General features: G+C 51.3%; 1 protein-coding gene across 1 annotated transcript in view; it reads right to left on the bottom strand.

The window, feature by feature from the left end:
* PDZD2 (PDZ domain containing 2) overlaps positions 1-16,532 on the bottom strand; it is a 258,471-nt gene that overhangs the window by 74,143 nt on the left and 167,796 nt on the right. The window contains exon 5 of the mRNA XM_075542642.1: positions 14,505-14,660. Within this exon, the coding sequence (XP_075398757.1) occupies positions 14,505-14,660 (156 nt within the window). The remainder of the gene's footprint in view (positions 1-14,504; positions 14,661-16,532) is intronic.

The following is a 16,532-nucleotide window of genomic DNA, read 5'->3' as shown; positions in this document are numbered from 1 at the left end:
TAAGCAGAAAGCAACCAATGCAGGTGAGGATGTGGGCAACGTGGAACCCTTATCCAGGGCTGGTGGGAATGCAAAGTAGTATCACCGCTGTGGAAGTATTGCTAGCTCCTCAAACACTATCATGTGGTCCAGCAATGCCACTCCATGGTGTGCACCTAAAATACTTGAAGACAGAGCCTCACATGCTTGCACCCCACTGTTTTTTATTTTGACTTTTATATTTACCTTTATTTTGTTACATGGATCGATGCTACTACCTACTGTTATTTCCGCCTAGCAGATTCCTTTGAAGGTTTCTTGTAAAACAGGTCTGCCAGGAACAAATTCTCTGATTTGCTATTTATCTTGGAATATCTTGATCTCTCCCTTTTCAATGTTTGAACTTTTGTTGCACCCCCGTTAAAGTGTGCCCGGTCAGATGCTGCCCAGTCAGTTCCTATCCACGGGACCCTGTGCACAGCAGGGCAAAGCAAGCACTGCCTGCTCCTGCTCCAGGTTCACCATCACGGCCATATTTGAGCCCATTGTGACCCCGGGGCCAATCCATCTCCAGCTCCTTGACAAGCTTTCTTTTTTCCTGACCCACCAATGTTTACGGTACCACTATACAGAATAGCCACCAGGGGTAAACAACTGAAAAGCCCACCAGTGGATGAACAGATACATAAAATATCCTTCATATATGTAGAATGGAACACTGCCCAGTGGTAAGAGAAAGGAAGTCTTAATACAAGCGGCAGTATGAATGAGGTTTGAAGACATTCTGCAGAGTGAAATAAGCCAATCACAAAAGGATACATCATGTTTGATGTCACTTATTTAAAAAGAAAAGGCAACTGTATAGAGATCAAGGTTCTTAAGAGATTACCAGAGGCAGGAAGGGAGCGGGGTGACATTGATTCAGGGTAGCGTTGCACAAGCAAGTGATGGGATTGCTGACAATAAGTTGTATACCTGGAAAAAAACTAAATGGACAATAGCTGTCCAACAAGGAGAGAGAGAGAGAGAGAGAGAGAGAGAGAGAGAGAGAGAGAGAGAGAGAGAGAGAGGCAGGCAGGCTGTATATGGTACAAAACACCTCATAGGATTTAGTTTCTTGGTTTGGTGGTTTAGCATCACGGTTCATGGGACATCCCAGTTTTCTGTGTAGTAAATGAAGTCTTACAAACTTGCAAGTGGCCATCCAAGATGGATTGGTCTTTATTGCTTGGAACAGTAGCAAAAGGAGAGTCAGGAATGGAAGCCAATGGAAACTACATCCTTCGCTAGGAGGTCAGAACTGGACGGTGCCTGGCTATCCCTATTGGACATTGGATCAAAGTGAGGGCAGTGGAACAGATTTTAAAATCTCATGGAATCCCGACTTTCTGGAACAGTGGAAGCTGGAAGCTCCCCTGAAATGATTGCCCTGAGATAAATCTTGAACTGAGACACATCTTGAAACTTTAAAGCAAAAACTTCCCCTGAAATCCTCCTAAAACCAAACAAGAGCTCAACTCAACTAGGAAAGACTGTCAGCCTTGAGCCCTGTGCTCCTTGAAGAACTAACTATCTATATGGGATCCAATGGATAGCAGCCACTGCAACAATTAGCTAGGAACCTTGGGGGACCGGAAGCTTGTCTTATTGGGGGAGGAACAACTCAGGAGGATGAGAATGGTCGCACAGCTTGAGGAATAGACTCATGCCACTGAGTTGCAGAGGTAGACATAGTTGAACTGGTGTAGGTTCTGATGCGCACATTCACAACAAACGTAAAATACCGTATATACTTGAGTATAAGCCAAAGCACCTAATTTTACCCACAAAAAGCTGGGGGGCTTTTTCAGCATAAAAAATGTGCTGACACCAGCCGGTATGATCATCAGGTGCCTAAGGGATCAGTTATCAGGCATCAAAGAATGCAGATTGGGGTCCATCTGTAGGCAACTTGACATCCCCATGGGTCCAAGACCCACTGTAGGCAACTGGACATCCCCTTATAGAAGGGTCTCGGGGAAGAGACAAGCCAGTCAGGGTGCAGTGTAGAAACGATTAAACATACAACTTTCTTCTAGTTCCTAAATGCTTCCTCCCCACCCACTATCACGATCCCAATTCTACCTTACAAATGGCTAGACCAGAGGATGTACACTGGTACAGATCAGACTTGGGAATCCAGGGCAGATGAACACTTCAGGACCAGTGCTGAGAATGGTAATACCAAGAGGGTGGAGGGAAGATGGGTTGGAAAGGGGGAAACTATTACAAGGATCTACATATATGTTGTCTTCCCTGGGGGACGGACAACAGAAAAGCGGGTGAAGGGAGACGTTGGACAGTGCAAGATAAGACAAAATAACAATCTGTAAATTATCAAGGGTTCATGATGGAGGGGGGAGCAGGGAGGGAGGGGGGAAAGGAGAAGCTGATGCAAAGCAAAGGGCTTAAGTGGAGAGCAAATGTATTGAGAATGTTGAGGGCAGTGAATGTACAAATGGGCTTTACACAATTGATTTATGTATGGATTGTGATAAGAGTTATATGAGCCCCTAATAAAACGATTTTAAAAAGTCAGTGTTCAAAAAATAAATGTGCCAAAAAAACTTGGCTCATACTCAAGGATATAGGTACACGATTAAGTAAATAAAGCACGTGAATGACTGCTGGTGAATCAATTCAAGTGTCTCGGAGCAGAAGGCAAACACACTGGAAGGAAACACATTCATTCTAGTGGAAAACAGCACAGGCCGCAGACACGGAAAACTACCACCTCTCTCTAGCATCACGAATCATTAGTCAAGATGATACAAAATAAGAAAAAGATGAGATCATGGAGACCTTTAAGTGCTCTGGTTTTTTAACTCAAAAGGTCAGAGACATTTCAGTTTGGATGCTAATGCCTTCAGATCTTCACGTCTTTGGGTTGTGATCTGCAAGGGGATTTAATATTCGGATGTTTATCTCCTGAGAACTGCATGATGTAGGGGGTCTAAATAAAAACTTGAAGCCTCGACATTCTTGCCATGTTCATAGCTGGAATATTACGGTGTTAACCTTCTATCTCATTGCGGAACCTCGGAAATCTGCACAGGACAAAGCGGCTGGACACAATTGTGCACAAGAAACAGCCTAGGAATTGAGTTCCAGCTTCTGACACATTTTAAACTTCTCAGGGGTGGGGAGAAGATTGTCATTTCCCTTCAGAAAGTCCCCTTGGTCCAAGCTCAAAGTCAAATACGGAAAGATGTCCTTAGCACTTATTACATCTTACCGAACACAGCGTGACTCATGTACCAGTTAACCTCTGCAGCACCATGTTTTTCTCATCTAATTCTTGAAGGTCTAAGACAAATGATGCAACGCATGAGTCTATCTCCACACATTTCCATCAGACAAGCATACTTGGTTCCAAAGAAAATTTCAGGGGGATGGGTGGCACCAGTCCACTCATGCTTTTATGGCTTCCAGCCCTTGAAAAGCAAGGACCTGCAGATGCACAAGGAAGCTCTCAACCCCCCAGAAGCTTGGCTGCCTCATTCCTCCCCCTCACCCCTGGGGTTCAGTATCCGGACAGTGGAGCGTGGCCATTTCCCTTTCCAGCTTCGGTCACACCAAGACTGTGTGCACGCTGCCAAAGAAAGCTCATTCCCCAAATCTCCAGGCCTGTTGTTTAAGTGGCCAAAGGAGAACCAGATGGCCATCAGAGAGGCCAGGCCTGGGCACGCGGGACTGCTCAGAAAAAGGGAACCAGAGACAGTGCATCTGCATGAAGGAGCAAGAAGCCTGGGAGGTGCATGGAGCAACAGCAACATGAATGGACTGCTGCATTAGACTTTCCAATGGAAGAGTTAACTCGGCACAGAGGAGGAAGACAACAGAGCGGAAGAGGAAAACTTGAACGTGCCCAGCATGCTCTGGGACAAGTCACACCAGTGCACAGTCAGGGGTCATGGGGGGACAGCTGAGGAGGCTGCTGCTCATGTTACAGCAACGCTTGGTGGTGGCTCTGTGGATGACATAATGAGGCCCGTGGTCTGAGTCCATGGCCGGTTCCCTCCCATTCATCCTCCTCAAATCTTAGTTGGCGACTCCATGGGTGATTACAATGCATACAAATAGATCTCTCGGTTCCTTCGGAAGTCGTCGAGGTGAAGAAATGTAATTCAGCCATTCGCTCTCACTTGACCCTTGGTAGGTGTCACTTTTCCAAAGAAAGCAGTGTCCTCGGGTGACTCCCGCTGTTTGAAAATAACAGGAGGCTCAGGTAGCCAGGAAAAGAATGTCCACACGTCCTTCTTTGGCAAAGCTTTCAGATTTTGGCACGGGAAGGGCAGCACCATCCTCTGAAGCAGGCACCCCTCAGCCTGGTCTCACTTCCATGCCTGCCAGGGAGAAGGCGGTGGGGCAGGGACTCATCATTGGCTTCATGGGCTGGCTACTGAAGTCGGGCTGTTGGGGTCAGTTCTCAGCAGGAGTTAGTTGGGCTCATTCACATGGCATGTGTCTCTGGGAGCCGAACCATGATTTAATCTGAAACCCCAAGACGGAATCAGAGGGTTGTGTGTGAGTGTAGGAACATCTCAAGTACTGGGGATAAAAGGGAGACGTGGTTGGGCAGTCAAGAAAAGTATGTAAAAGAGGCTGTGTCAGGACGGGTTCTCCAGAGAAGCAGAACCAGTGATGCTTATATACACACAAGGAGAGACATTTATCAGGTAAAGGCTCACGTAGTTGTAGAAGTAGGTACGTTCAGTCTGGTTTCCAGTCTGTGGATTAGATGTTAAATTGGAGACCTCTCCTGACTGGCACAGCTTCAGAAACCGATGGGCCCTGGAGCAGCTGCACCACCAGTGTGCAGAGGCAATCGACTCCAAGGTTGGCATGGGAGATGGCAGGCTGCAGGCTCAAGTCCAAAGACCTGCAGGTCAATGAAGTCAGGTGCAGGATCCTGACCCAGCAAATGGGCAAGCTTCCCCACAGTGTACTTCCAGAGGAATTAGGCCACATCCCCGGTGAAACTTCAACTTCATTAGGGTTGTGACCCAAGTAAGGGGTTGCACCCCATCCCACAGTAGATTCCATCATGGAGCTGATTACACTGGGTCAGGTCACGGTATGGGGGATTACTAGACCTTAACTGCCAAACCACTGAGAATCCTGACCCAGCCGACTTGACAAAACCTAACTACCACAAAGACCTGAAGAGTTAAGAGGAGGATCAGCAGGGAAGAAAGGAAGGGCAAGTTGCCAGAAGTGGCCGGATACAAGAAGGCCTTATGTGGCACAAACGATTGAGCATTCAACTGCTAGCCCAAAGGTTGGCTGTTGGAAGCCACTCAGAGGTGCCTCAGCAGGCAATCCCAAAGGTTGTCAGTGCAGTTCTACCCTGACACACAGGGGGTGCTGTGGAGTCAGAATCCACTACACAGCCACCGTCCACCACCTACTCCGGTAGCCGAGTGCAGTCCAAGTCAGCAGTAACTATGGTCATGGACCTATTTCCGACGCGGGCCTTAAAGAGGCTCATGCTCCCACATGGCTTACTGTCAACACCAAGCAGTGCTATTTAGGGAGGTTTCAGAGGAAAAGCAATTGGTCCTATTGAAACTGTGATTCAACTCTGGTCTGGTGTTGGGCTATGGGTATGACCATCAGGTCTTTTCTAGATCAATATGAGCGGCACCTGAATTCTTTTGAACAACGGCATTGAGTTCTTGCTAATTTGCTGATCTCCCTCAGGGTATGTGCTGCTTTGAGAAGCTACTTGAAAGCTGAGAGGCGCTGTGTGGAACCCACAAACTAAAACCAATTCAAACTCACTGATGTTGAGAGGATTCTGACGGATTACGATGCTACAGAGCAAGGTAGAACTGCTGCTTATGGGTTCTGAGGGAGAAACTCTTTATGGGAATAGAAGGCCTCATCTTTCGCTTGCAAAGTGGTTGATGGTTTTGAACGGCTGACCTTGCAGTTAGCAGCCCAACACATAACTCACTACGGCACCAGGGCTCCTCATGAGGCAGGAGAATTAGGATCATTTACAGCAGGGGTTGAGGGAGTGAGGTAGTGTCAACAAACCACCACCCAGGAACCAAATCTGGCCCAATACCAGCTTGGGTAAAGCTTCGTAAGGTTTCATGGGAACACAGCTCTGCCCGTCCGTTTCCATCCTGTCTGTAGAGGGCCTGAAGAATGGTCACGCCATTCTCAGAAGTACGCCTGGCATGCTCCCCAAGCAGCAAGCCTGGACAGACAAGCCTGGACAGACAGACGGGGCCTGCTTGCTTTGGGTACACGCTCACAACTGCTACCAGCCGACATCGTGATGGGGGAAGGTCAGGGAAAACGAGGGTGACAGGGTGATGCACGGTGGAGAAACTGGAGACTTTGTAGAAAACAGAACTTTAAAGTGGAAGGGGAAAAATAACTGCCAAGAATATCGTTAGGAAGTTGCAACAGAAGGCAAAACTTACAGGTCTACAGTGGTATTTTCACTGCAAGCATTTTTGTCAACCACACGGTGGGAGCTTCTCATTAAGTTTCACTTTGAGTGGGTGAAGGGAGACACTGGTCAGTGGAAGACATGAAAAAATAATCGATAAATTATCAAGGGTCTATGAGCGAGAGAGAGTGAGGGAGGGGGAAAAATGAGAAGCTGATACCAAGGGCTCAAGTAGCAAGAAAATGTTTTGAAAATGATGATGGCAACAAACGTACAAATGTGCTCGACACAATGGATGGATGGATAGGTTGTGATAAGAATTGTACGAGTCCCCAATAAAATGATTTTTAAACAACTCACTTTGAAATGAGACGGACCACAAGCTCAGGTGGGATAGAGGGCTCCTCATTTGTGAACATGCAGTGTCGCCGGGTTGCTGGCTAGTTAGCATGTAAATCCTTTTCACTGAGGAACACAGGACTTATGAACCCACATACAGGGCCAATTGCTCAGAAGATGGCGGGGGAAGTGAGGAGGGGGGGGAGAAGGACCTTGTTTTTGCTGGTGGTGGTGGGAAATGGAGTGAAAAGAGCTGAAAGAAGGAGAGGTCTCTAGAACAAAGGAGCCCGGGGGCTGAGTGGGTAATGGCAAGGGCAGCAATTCTAAACCGTCAGCCCCACTGCAGGAAAACGGCAGGCTTTGACCCTGATAACGAGCTACCATCTCAGGAACGCCCAGCAGTGATCTGACCCTGTCCTATTGGGTTGGTTTTGACTGGAAGGCAGTGAGTTTGGATCTCGGTTTGAGAGTTCCATAAAGGTGCCCTGGTGGCACAGTGGTTAAGCACTCGGCTGATAACGGAAACGTGGGGGGCTGGAGCTTGTCGGCTGCTCTGAGAGAGAAAGGAGCAGGAAGCCATCTGTTGGTCTAAAGACCTGCTGCCTTGGCTACCTTTGAGCGGGCTTATCGACTTGTCAGCAGTGGGTGACACCGGGTAATAATCTCTGGTAAGGGCTGTCATTCCTACCCAATTACAGTGATAGCAATTACAATATTACCCCTGACAGGATGCTTCCATTCACTTGCACCTGTTACAAGCACGTGTTGTTGAGTTGCTAATTCTGTCAGATTTCTAGAGTTTGAGTTGTAACATGGTGGTAATGGGCATTTATGAGTCCCTATCAATAACCCCCCTGAGGATGAAGTCGTCAGGAATAGAAAGGGAGAAAAATATCATGTTTCACTCAGCTGTTACCAACGCTGCTCCCCATCACGCTGTTACTCACGTAGAAAGATCTTACAGACCAATTTTGCTGTTCATCTTCATACAAATAATACCTTTAAGTAATGTGTAATGTCCATCACATATTAGTCCACGATTAAAGTTAGTAACTACTATTGCTCAGGACTCTGTGTGGTCTGGGAAGGGGGGGAGCTAGTCAAAGGACTGAGAGGGGCGACCCCTTTCATTACTGGGTGAGGTGACATCAGTTTTTGTGACACTACTAAGTATTAGGAAAGACTACAGCTGTCTGTTCTGGGAGCCGTAGGGGGGCGCATGCCAGCCACCTTTGGCCGCCATTATCTTAAAAGAGAATTCCACAAAGATGGTCGTTGTTGTTGTTGTTAGGTGCCGTCGAGTTGGCTCCAACCCATAGCGACCATAGGCACAACAGAACACGGCCTAGTCCTACACCATCCTCACAATGGCTCCTAGCCCTGAACCCAGCGATACAGCCACTGAGCCAATCCATCTAGTTCCAGGGCCTTCCTATTTTTCGTTACCCCGCCACATTACCAAACATGATGCCCTTTTCCAGGGCCGAGTCTCTCCTGGCAACATGTGCAAAGTCCGTACGACAGGTTTGCCATCCTCCCCTCTAAGGAGTACTTCCTCCAACACAGAAGCTACACAGAGGAATCAGGTAGTGAGTTTGTCTCTAGGAGCCGGATGGTACAAGTCCTTTGCTATTGGCTATTGGTCTGAACCCACTGGGCGTAGGGATGGCCTTGATGGCTGTCCGTTTTGTTCCTTCATTCGTTTTGCGTGTCTCTAAAGAAAGGCCCGGGGCTCTACGTCCCTGAAGGTAACAGCCTTGAAAATCCTGGGAGCCAGCTGTGCCTGTGCCACCTAGGGGCTCCATGAACTGAAACAGACTCGAGAGCCCAACATTTGTCTCTCCAAAACCAAACGCACTGCCTTTGAGCCGATGCCGACTCATAGCGACCCTACAGGACAGGAGGTCTCCCAAGACTGTGTCTCATTATGGACACAGATAGCCCCCGTTCTCTCAAGGAGCAGCTGATGTTTTCAAACCACTGACCTTGCAATTCGCAGCCCAGCGTGTAATCTCACGTGTTTCTAGAGGGAAATGGTCCAGCGACAGCTTTGCCGACAAAGACTGGCAAGTGCGCTCCCATTGAGGGAGCCAGGGTTTGAAGAGGTACCACGTGAGAAGTAACTCACACTGTGGAGCAGGGGAGACAGACGAGGGAAGACTGCGCCCATCAGGGCGGCCTCCTTGCAGGTTGAGGGCTGCTGGCCTCAGACGCCGGAAGAGTCCAGCAGGGGAAGGAAGGATATTTTAAGTGGAGGATGAAGATCAAGAGACAGGAGGGAAAGGCAGACCTCGCTTTTTCTGCAAACGCCATCTGCTGAGTTATGTCAGCACTCTGGGAAAGTGCGAGGCAAGCAAAACCGAGCAACAACAAGTAAGGGAGCCAGCACACAGCCACGGCGGGAGCGGGTGGGATGCCAGTCCTCGTCAATAGCTCTCTTTCTTGGGAAATTTCCACCCTGGATTCCACTGGGAAACTTCTGACCCCTTAGATGTTGTTATAGTTCCTCCCCCCCCCCCCCAGCTTCTCCTACCACCCTGTATTGTTGTTAGGAGCCAGGGAGTCTGTTCCAACTTGAAGCCACCAACCCTATGTGACACTGCCCAGTCTCAACCTCCATCCTCACAATAACTGTGACACCTGAGGCCATTGTTGCAGCCACTGTGTCGCTGTCTCGAGGGTCTTCCTGTTTTCACTGACCCTCCAATTTGCCGGGCATGATGCCTTCCTCCAGGCATAGCATGTCCAGAGTCGTTGAGGTGCAGTCTTGCTTCTGAGAAGCGTCCTTCTCCATAATTCCAATGCGTCAGTTCCTCTCCAGTCTTCCTGATTCAATGGGGAGGCAGCAGAGGTGCCCAATGCAAGACCAGGGTGCATTAGATGCGTTAGGAGGGAAAAGGCTCGTGGGGGTGGCACCTGGTTTCACTGATGGAACAGCTGGGTTGCCAAGAGTTGAACACACACCGGCAGCTCACCACCACCACCTGAGATCTATACCCCCATCTTCCCGGTCTTCCAGTGCTCAGGGACCTTCACAAGAAGTGGGTCTTTTACCAGCACCCAATGCCCACTTCCCTAGCTCATCCATGCCAAAGGCAACTTGATTGCTTTCCTAAATAAACACACCACCAAACACTTCTCCCCCCCCGCTCAGCCCACCCCCCAGGAAACCCCAATACACACAAAACCAACCCAGAAAACCCTACAGACCATTCCGGTCGGAAACACCTGGTGTTTGCCCTGAGTCAGAACCACCTTAACGGCAATGGGTTGTTGCTACGTGTCATGGAGTCGGTTCCGACCCATAGCCACCCCACGCACACCAGAACAGAGCACAGCCGGTGCCTGCACCATCGCCACAGTTGTCCCCATGCACGAACCCACGCAACTGGCAAAATCACGTGGAGTGAAACCCGGGCGTGCACCGCCGGAGCTGTGGCTGGGACACCACCCTGGCGGGTTGGAACCGGCCCCTGGAAAGGCGCCACGAGCCCAGGCCTCCGGAGACTCAAGCAGCAGCACTTTTCCAGGCAATTCGTCCCGGCCAAATCATCCTTATCTGCTTCTCCACTGCCCACCTACCTAGTGATCACTTCACCTCACAAATACAAAGCCAAACCAAACCACCCCCCTTCGTTTCAAAGCTTGCTTCCGCGGGCTGGCCAATTGCGCACTCCATCCTGTCCCCTCTGTGTCCAGGCCCAGCAGAAGCGTTGCTTCAGGAACACGTGAGGCAATGGAGACCCCGGTGGGCAGTGAGGGCGGAGGGGTGGGGGGCAGGGGGACTGTGTCAGGCAGGGGGACTGTGTCAGGCAGGGGGGGCTGCTGGCTGCTCTGGGTTGGGCCCAGGGAAGAACACAGCTCCTGCACTGAGAGCATCAGTCTCTGCACCAGAAACTGGCAGCTGGGGAAGAGACTACGAGACCCACCAGGTGAGAGCAAGTTTGTGCCACGAGGGAGCTTCCGTGGCTGGAGGATCTGGGCTCCCAGGCTTCCCAAGGGCACTGCAAACATCTGGGCTCCATCCCACATGGCCCTGAACCGCAGAGATGAGGGGGGCTGCTGAGTACTGACAATTTCCTTCTATCCCAAAGCCATGTAGAGCCCGGCCCTGGACTTCAACCTGCTCCCAACCACGGGATTCTTCGGAGGTCTGCCACTTTGCTTCACACCACGGAAACTACCGAACGGCAAACCAAAGGAGTGCCGGGAGCTGCTGCATTCGACAACAGCTCCCAGCCCCCCAGGTTCCCTTCTTCAAGCTGGGTAAACATCAGCATCGGCATCACCTGCTGTGAAGGTCGGTGTACCCGGCCACGTTGTCTAGACCATGGTTCTCAATAGCTTGGCAGACATTACACGCTAATGCGCTATGATGTCATTACCTTCCAAGCTGTGATCTAATGCCATTGATTAAAAGGGTATTTCCTAAGGGTTGTGCTCGCTACCTTCAGAATGTCAGTGGATGTCCTGGCAGAACTTGCTGTTTCTGAACCCTGCACTTTTCTGGGATCTTTCAGCCCCCCACAATCCCATGAGCTAGCAGAGGCCTTCCGCCGGCTCTGTGACCCGTGGCTTTGGGGCCCGCCAGCTCCCAGAGCTGCATGAACCACTGCTTGAAAACAGATCTTTTTTTCCATGTACCCACATGGCACTAGTCTTCCTCCTCTGGAGCACCCAGACTAAGACACCTGGGTCCCTTGTGAGAATACAGCCTCCTGGCCCCACCTCACCCAGAGGTGACAAAGGAGAGATCTATCAGCTAACCAACACCCTCAGGCTGGCTTTTACGTGTCTGTGCAAGAGTGTGGGGACCACTGTGTCCGTGTGTGTGCCTGGTACACAATACCCCCCTCCCCCCCACACACATTTTGCGAAGTGCTGTGAACTACTTTGGTAGGGCTTTCCTCTCCTTTGCTTGGTCCTTTGCGTCTCCCTCGGGGCTGCCTTGAGCTTCCACAAGGCGTGTCTGGGGAACAAGTTTCCCCAGAGCATCTCAGGGTTCTCTCACCTCAGGCCTCCAGCCAGTAATACAGCAGGTGTGGGCCCTGGAATCCCCCAAGTTCTCTGTAGCTCTGACATTCCATATTTCTATTAACTAGAACACCCTTCTTGGAGGCTCAAGGCCCAGGGCTCTTTCCTCTGGCCACCTGTCTGAAGAGTCTCTTCACCTCCCTCCCTCTTCCTTCTTGGCCAGCTCCCCTCCGAGCCTTTGTCCTTGATGAGGGTTTGTTAGCAGCCTGGTCTTCAATTCCCTTTACAGCTGTGTGGGGCTGCGCAGGTGGTGCACACTGAACTTGAGGACTCGCCCAGGAGTTGGGGGTTCACACCCATCCAGCAGTGCTGCGGGAGACAAGCCTGGCAATCTGCTTTCACCAACAGCCTCCAACAGCTGCCAGGCAAGTCCTCAGGGGCGGTTCTGCTGCTAGCACATGGGCCGTCATGAGTCAGCATTGAGGTTGATAGAGACAAGGTTAGTCTGCTGGCCACCTATTTTAAGAAGATGCCCTGACCAAAGCAACATCACGAGAAGCAGGCTGACTTATTAACGAAGTGCTACACCGAGCGTTCTGTTCGGCGGGAGAGTACAATGTGTCCTCCCAAAGCTATACTTTGCCAAGATCTTCCTACCCTAGACAGAAACCTCCAGAAGGCACAGCAGAGAGACTCTCTACTTTGAGGACACAAACAAGAAGGACTATTGTGTGCCAGGGCCCTCTGAAGTTCAAGTGACCCAAACTTATGGTGGCAGCATGGGGACATCATGGGAAGCGATGGGTGGATCAGCTGTGCTGTCAATTTATTTGTCAGACTGTCCATCCATCCAACCATCGATTGATCCATCCATCCTTCCCTCCCTCCTTCTCCCTCTCCCTCCTCCCCCCCCTCGTGCGCACGCACGCACACACACATACACACACAAGCATGGACGGGGCACACCTGGGGTACAGACTGAACAAACTCCACAGCCTGCCCCCTGGGTCACAGCTGCTTCAGGAAGGCCACGTTCATGGGGACCACTGCCGAAAGGAACACAGGGACTATCTGGGGACCCCACGCAGGCGTGGGAGGGTTGCTTTTTAAGTAGATTACTAGGCCTCTTTCCCCAGGTGCTCCCAGAGCTCGAGAACCACTCACGGCACCGAGGGAAGGACAACACAGGTGCACTTCACACTGGGCCCATGCATGCAGGCCCTGTGTCTCTGGGGAAGACCTCCTGGAGGGGGTGTTGAGGTCAGACAGGTAGTGGTGGACACTGAGGTGCCGGAAGTTGTTCCTAAGCCAGAGGCAGTGCATGGGGGTCTGTGAGAATGCCCATGCCCAGCGGCCCTGAGCAACACAGCCCCCGGCTGCCCACCAACTTAACATCAGGGCCTGAGAGCCTCCTTCCTAAAGCCAGGGGAGCAAGACCAGATCTGATGGCCAGCCAAACACAGGGATGTCCCTACACGTATGCCCTGAGTGTTCTTGGTATTTGGCTGCCCAGAAAAGACCTCGCTCAGGCCCCCACCAAGAGACCATTTTCAACCCAGGGCAGCTGGGACCCAGCAGGCACTGCAGTCAATGCCACAGCTGCCAATCAAAACAGCTGCTGCCTTAGGCACATCCCTCCGGAGACCTGGAGTGCCACGCTCCATCAGGCCCTCTCCTGTCCACACAGGACCAGCAGCGTCTTTCGAGGACACTTCCTGAAACTCTTGTTTTCCCATCGGACGGGCTGTCCAAGCCACACTCAGAACCACAGCCTGAAGCTCAGCCTTGCAGAAGCGTGAGGTCCGGGACCACCCTTCTTTCTTAGAGACCCCCGAGAGCCTTCACCATGCCTCCTCACACCGGAATTGCCCACAGGGTTCCCAAGATTGTCCCAGAAACACCTTCCCCCCGCCCCCCCCCCGACCCTGTTCTTACACAGCAGGGGGTGAACTGGGGCAGAGGTTACAGTATGAGGGGAGGGGTCCCCCCTAGATGTTTCTGAGATCAAGCTCCTGAGCGGTGGTGTGATGGCGAGAGAACCCCATCAAAAAAGCCAGACCCACCAAGCTGGCTGGAAACTGCAAACACCTAGAATGTTGCCACCCAGTCGCTGGCTAAACGGGATCTGGAGGCAGGTTTAATCAAGGCCGTCTGTGAAGGCTGTCGAGGTTTCGTTGATTAGTAGGCAATGCCAAACATGAAACTAAACTCATTGCCGCTGAGTCGTTTCCGACTCAGAACAACCCCATCTCTCTCTCCCTGCCATCATATCGCCGCTGACTCACAGTGACCCGACAGGGCAGGGCAGACTGACATTCTACCCTGGAGGAGAAAGCCTCTCCTTTCTCCTGTGGAGGGGCTAGTGGTTTTGAACAGGAGACTTTGCATCTGGCAGCCAACGAGTGGCCACTACCCCACCAGGGCACGGCTAAAAGGCAATACCAGGTGGCTTTAAGTAATTGGGTTCATCTGTTTTTAAAAACGGTAACTCAGAGAGTTCTGGTTTGGAAGCGAATTTCCTCCTGTCCCCTTTCCCCTCGGGAGACTAACTCTTCTATAAGTGACAACATGAAAGACCTCGGATGGACTGTGATATCTGAATTGTCCTGGTTGCCCCTCGCCCCATCTCCAGAGACAGCCACACTGGGACCAGGCCTGGTGCTTCCAGGTGCTACCCCACCATCACCTCCATCCCCTTACTTCAAAGCACTTCTCCTCCGACCCAGGGGCACACCATCCCCCCAGAGTAGCCCAGAGACCCACTTACTGCGCCGTGGACAGAGGATGGGCCGGTCCCTTCATCCTCTTCCCCATCTGGCTCCTGGTCTTCATTGTCAGTCCATGAGGACACGTCCTCCACCGAGCTGGTCAGGTCTGGCAAACTCTTGGACGTTAACCTGAGAAGGTCCTCTGCAGAGTTCTCCTATTGGGGACACAAGGAAAGATCCAGGGGTTATCCTGGGCCCCTGCAGTTCTCGGTGGAAGCAAGGCCAAGGTTGACTGGGGAGCCGGGGATGCTATGGGCACCCCATCCATAGACAATATGAATGTATGTGGTGGTCTGCATTTCCATGCTCGCAAAACACCAAACCAAACCAAACCAAGGCAGAACACCTAAACTCCTCTGACTGTGGAGCAGATTCTGACTCAAGGACCCTACAGGCCAGGGGAGAACCAGCCCTAGGGGCTGACAAGGATGTAAACCATCACAGGGGTAGAAAGTCTCAACTTTCTCCTGAGGAACAGCCGGTGGGTTCAAACTACTGACCTTGTGGTTCGCAGCCCAACATGTAACCCACCCCATCCCAACCCCAGGGTTCGTCAGGGTGTGGACCAGATTGAGAGCCAGACATTTCCCTTTTTCCCTTGTTGGAGCTGTGTTTCTTAGACCAACCTTGCTATGAGCAGCTTCTGACCGTCAGGCCCTTTAATGCCCTCCCTGTTCCCTTCAGAATGTAGTCCACGCCCCCTCGCTGGTAGGCCAGCCCATTGGATAATTAGCTTCTGCCTGGCTTTCTACACTCCTGCCATTCTGCCCTCTGCCCTTGCCTCCCAGCCATGCTGACCTCCAAACACAAGGCCCCAGCCCATTGCCTTTCCCACCAGCTGAACCCTCTGCCTCAAGGTGGCCTCAGGTGTGTCACAGCAGAATCATGCACTTTAGAGAAGATCTCCAGACCTTTCTTCCGAGGTGCTCTGGGTCAACTCAAATCTCCAAGCATTGAAGTTCCCACCACTCCGCCTTGGACTCTGCCACTCTTCCCCATCACCCTAATTTGGAGAACCACCTGCTTCTCCAGACCTACCCGAATCACCCTTTGCCACTGCATTTTCCCCACAGCAGCGGACATGCAACTTTTGTAGCCTGCCTCCCCTGCTTGTCTGTGAAGTCCCCAGCTTAACGCCATTTCCCTTTATCTCCAAATTCCCAGGCCCAGCACAGACCTCAGCTCTCCCCTTCTGTGCCCTACCTGACACGGCACATCTCACCAGCATATGTTCATTGGAAACAGATGAGACTGTTTATTAAATCAAAGCGCCAAAGCAGAGACAGATAAAGAAAGCCCTTTTCAATGAAAGCGCCTCCAACAAGCATTAAAGGTGATCATGAAACACAAGGAGTCAGATTCCATTAAGACGAGACCGTAAAGGGGGCTTCACTGATGTGGCCTGATGCTCCGATGTACAGATTAGGAATCAGCGTGGCTTGTGGGTTGAAGCCCATCCGAGTCACGTGACAGTCAATCCCAAGGGCCCATGAGGAGCACACAGGGATGCTGGGAAAGGCCAGAGAACATCGGTGCATTGGACGACTGCAAGACCAGTACACAGAGGAATGCCTCCTTCCCTCACGGCACCTTACCCCTCATTCTTCAGAAACTGTCAGCAGGACGCCCCTCTTCCCACAACCCACCTTAAACAACGGCAGGAGCCCTGCCGGCACAATGGCTAAGGAAAGGCTGGCCGTTAGGGAAGCGACGTGGCAGTCTGCTTCCGTACAGACTTACAACCTTGATAACCCTATGGGCACTTCCGCTCTGTCCTATAGGGTGGCTGTGAGTCAGTCAACTCCATGGCCATGGTCAGCAATGGCAGGTACAAAACCCTCGTTCCAATGGCATTGGCTAACTAGTTGGTGCCTGAAGAGAATTCACTTTTAGATCAGGAAGTGTAACTACGAGACTGCTAGGCTTTGGCTCAGGAGCCTTAGTGGTGGAGTGAGTGATGGGTTGGGAACCCCAAGGCCAGCAGTTCAAACCAGCCACCCCTATAAAGATTTACAGCCTCAGAAACC

The sequence above is a fragment of the Tenrec ecaudatus genome, chromosome 2 (genome assembly GCF_050624435.1).
Source record: "Tenrec ecaudatus isolate mTenEca1 chromosome 2, mTenEca1.hap1, whole genome shotgun sequence".
Classification (NCBI taxonomy): Eukaryota; Metazoa; Chordata; class Mammalia; order Afrosoricida; family Tenrecidae; genus Tenrec; species Tenrec ecaudatus.
Note: the sequence above shows the minus strand (reverse complement) of the source record. Positions and strands in the feature narration are given on the sequence as shown.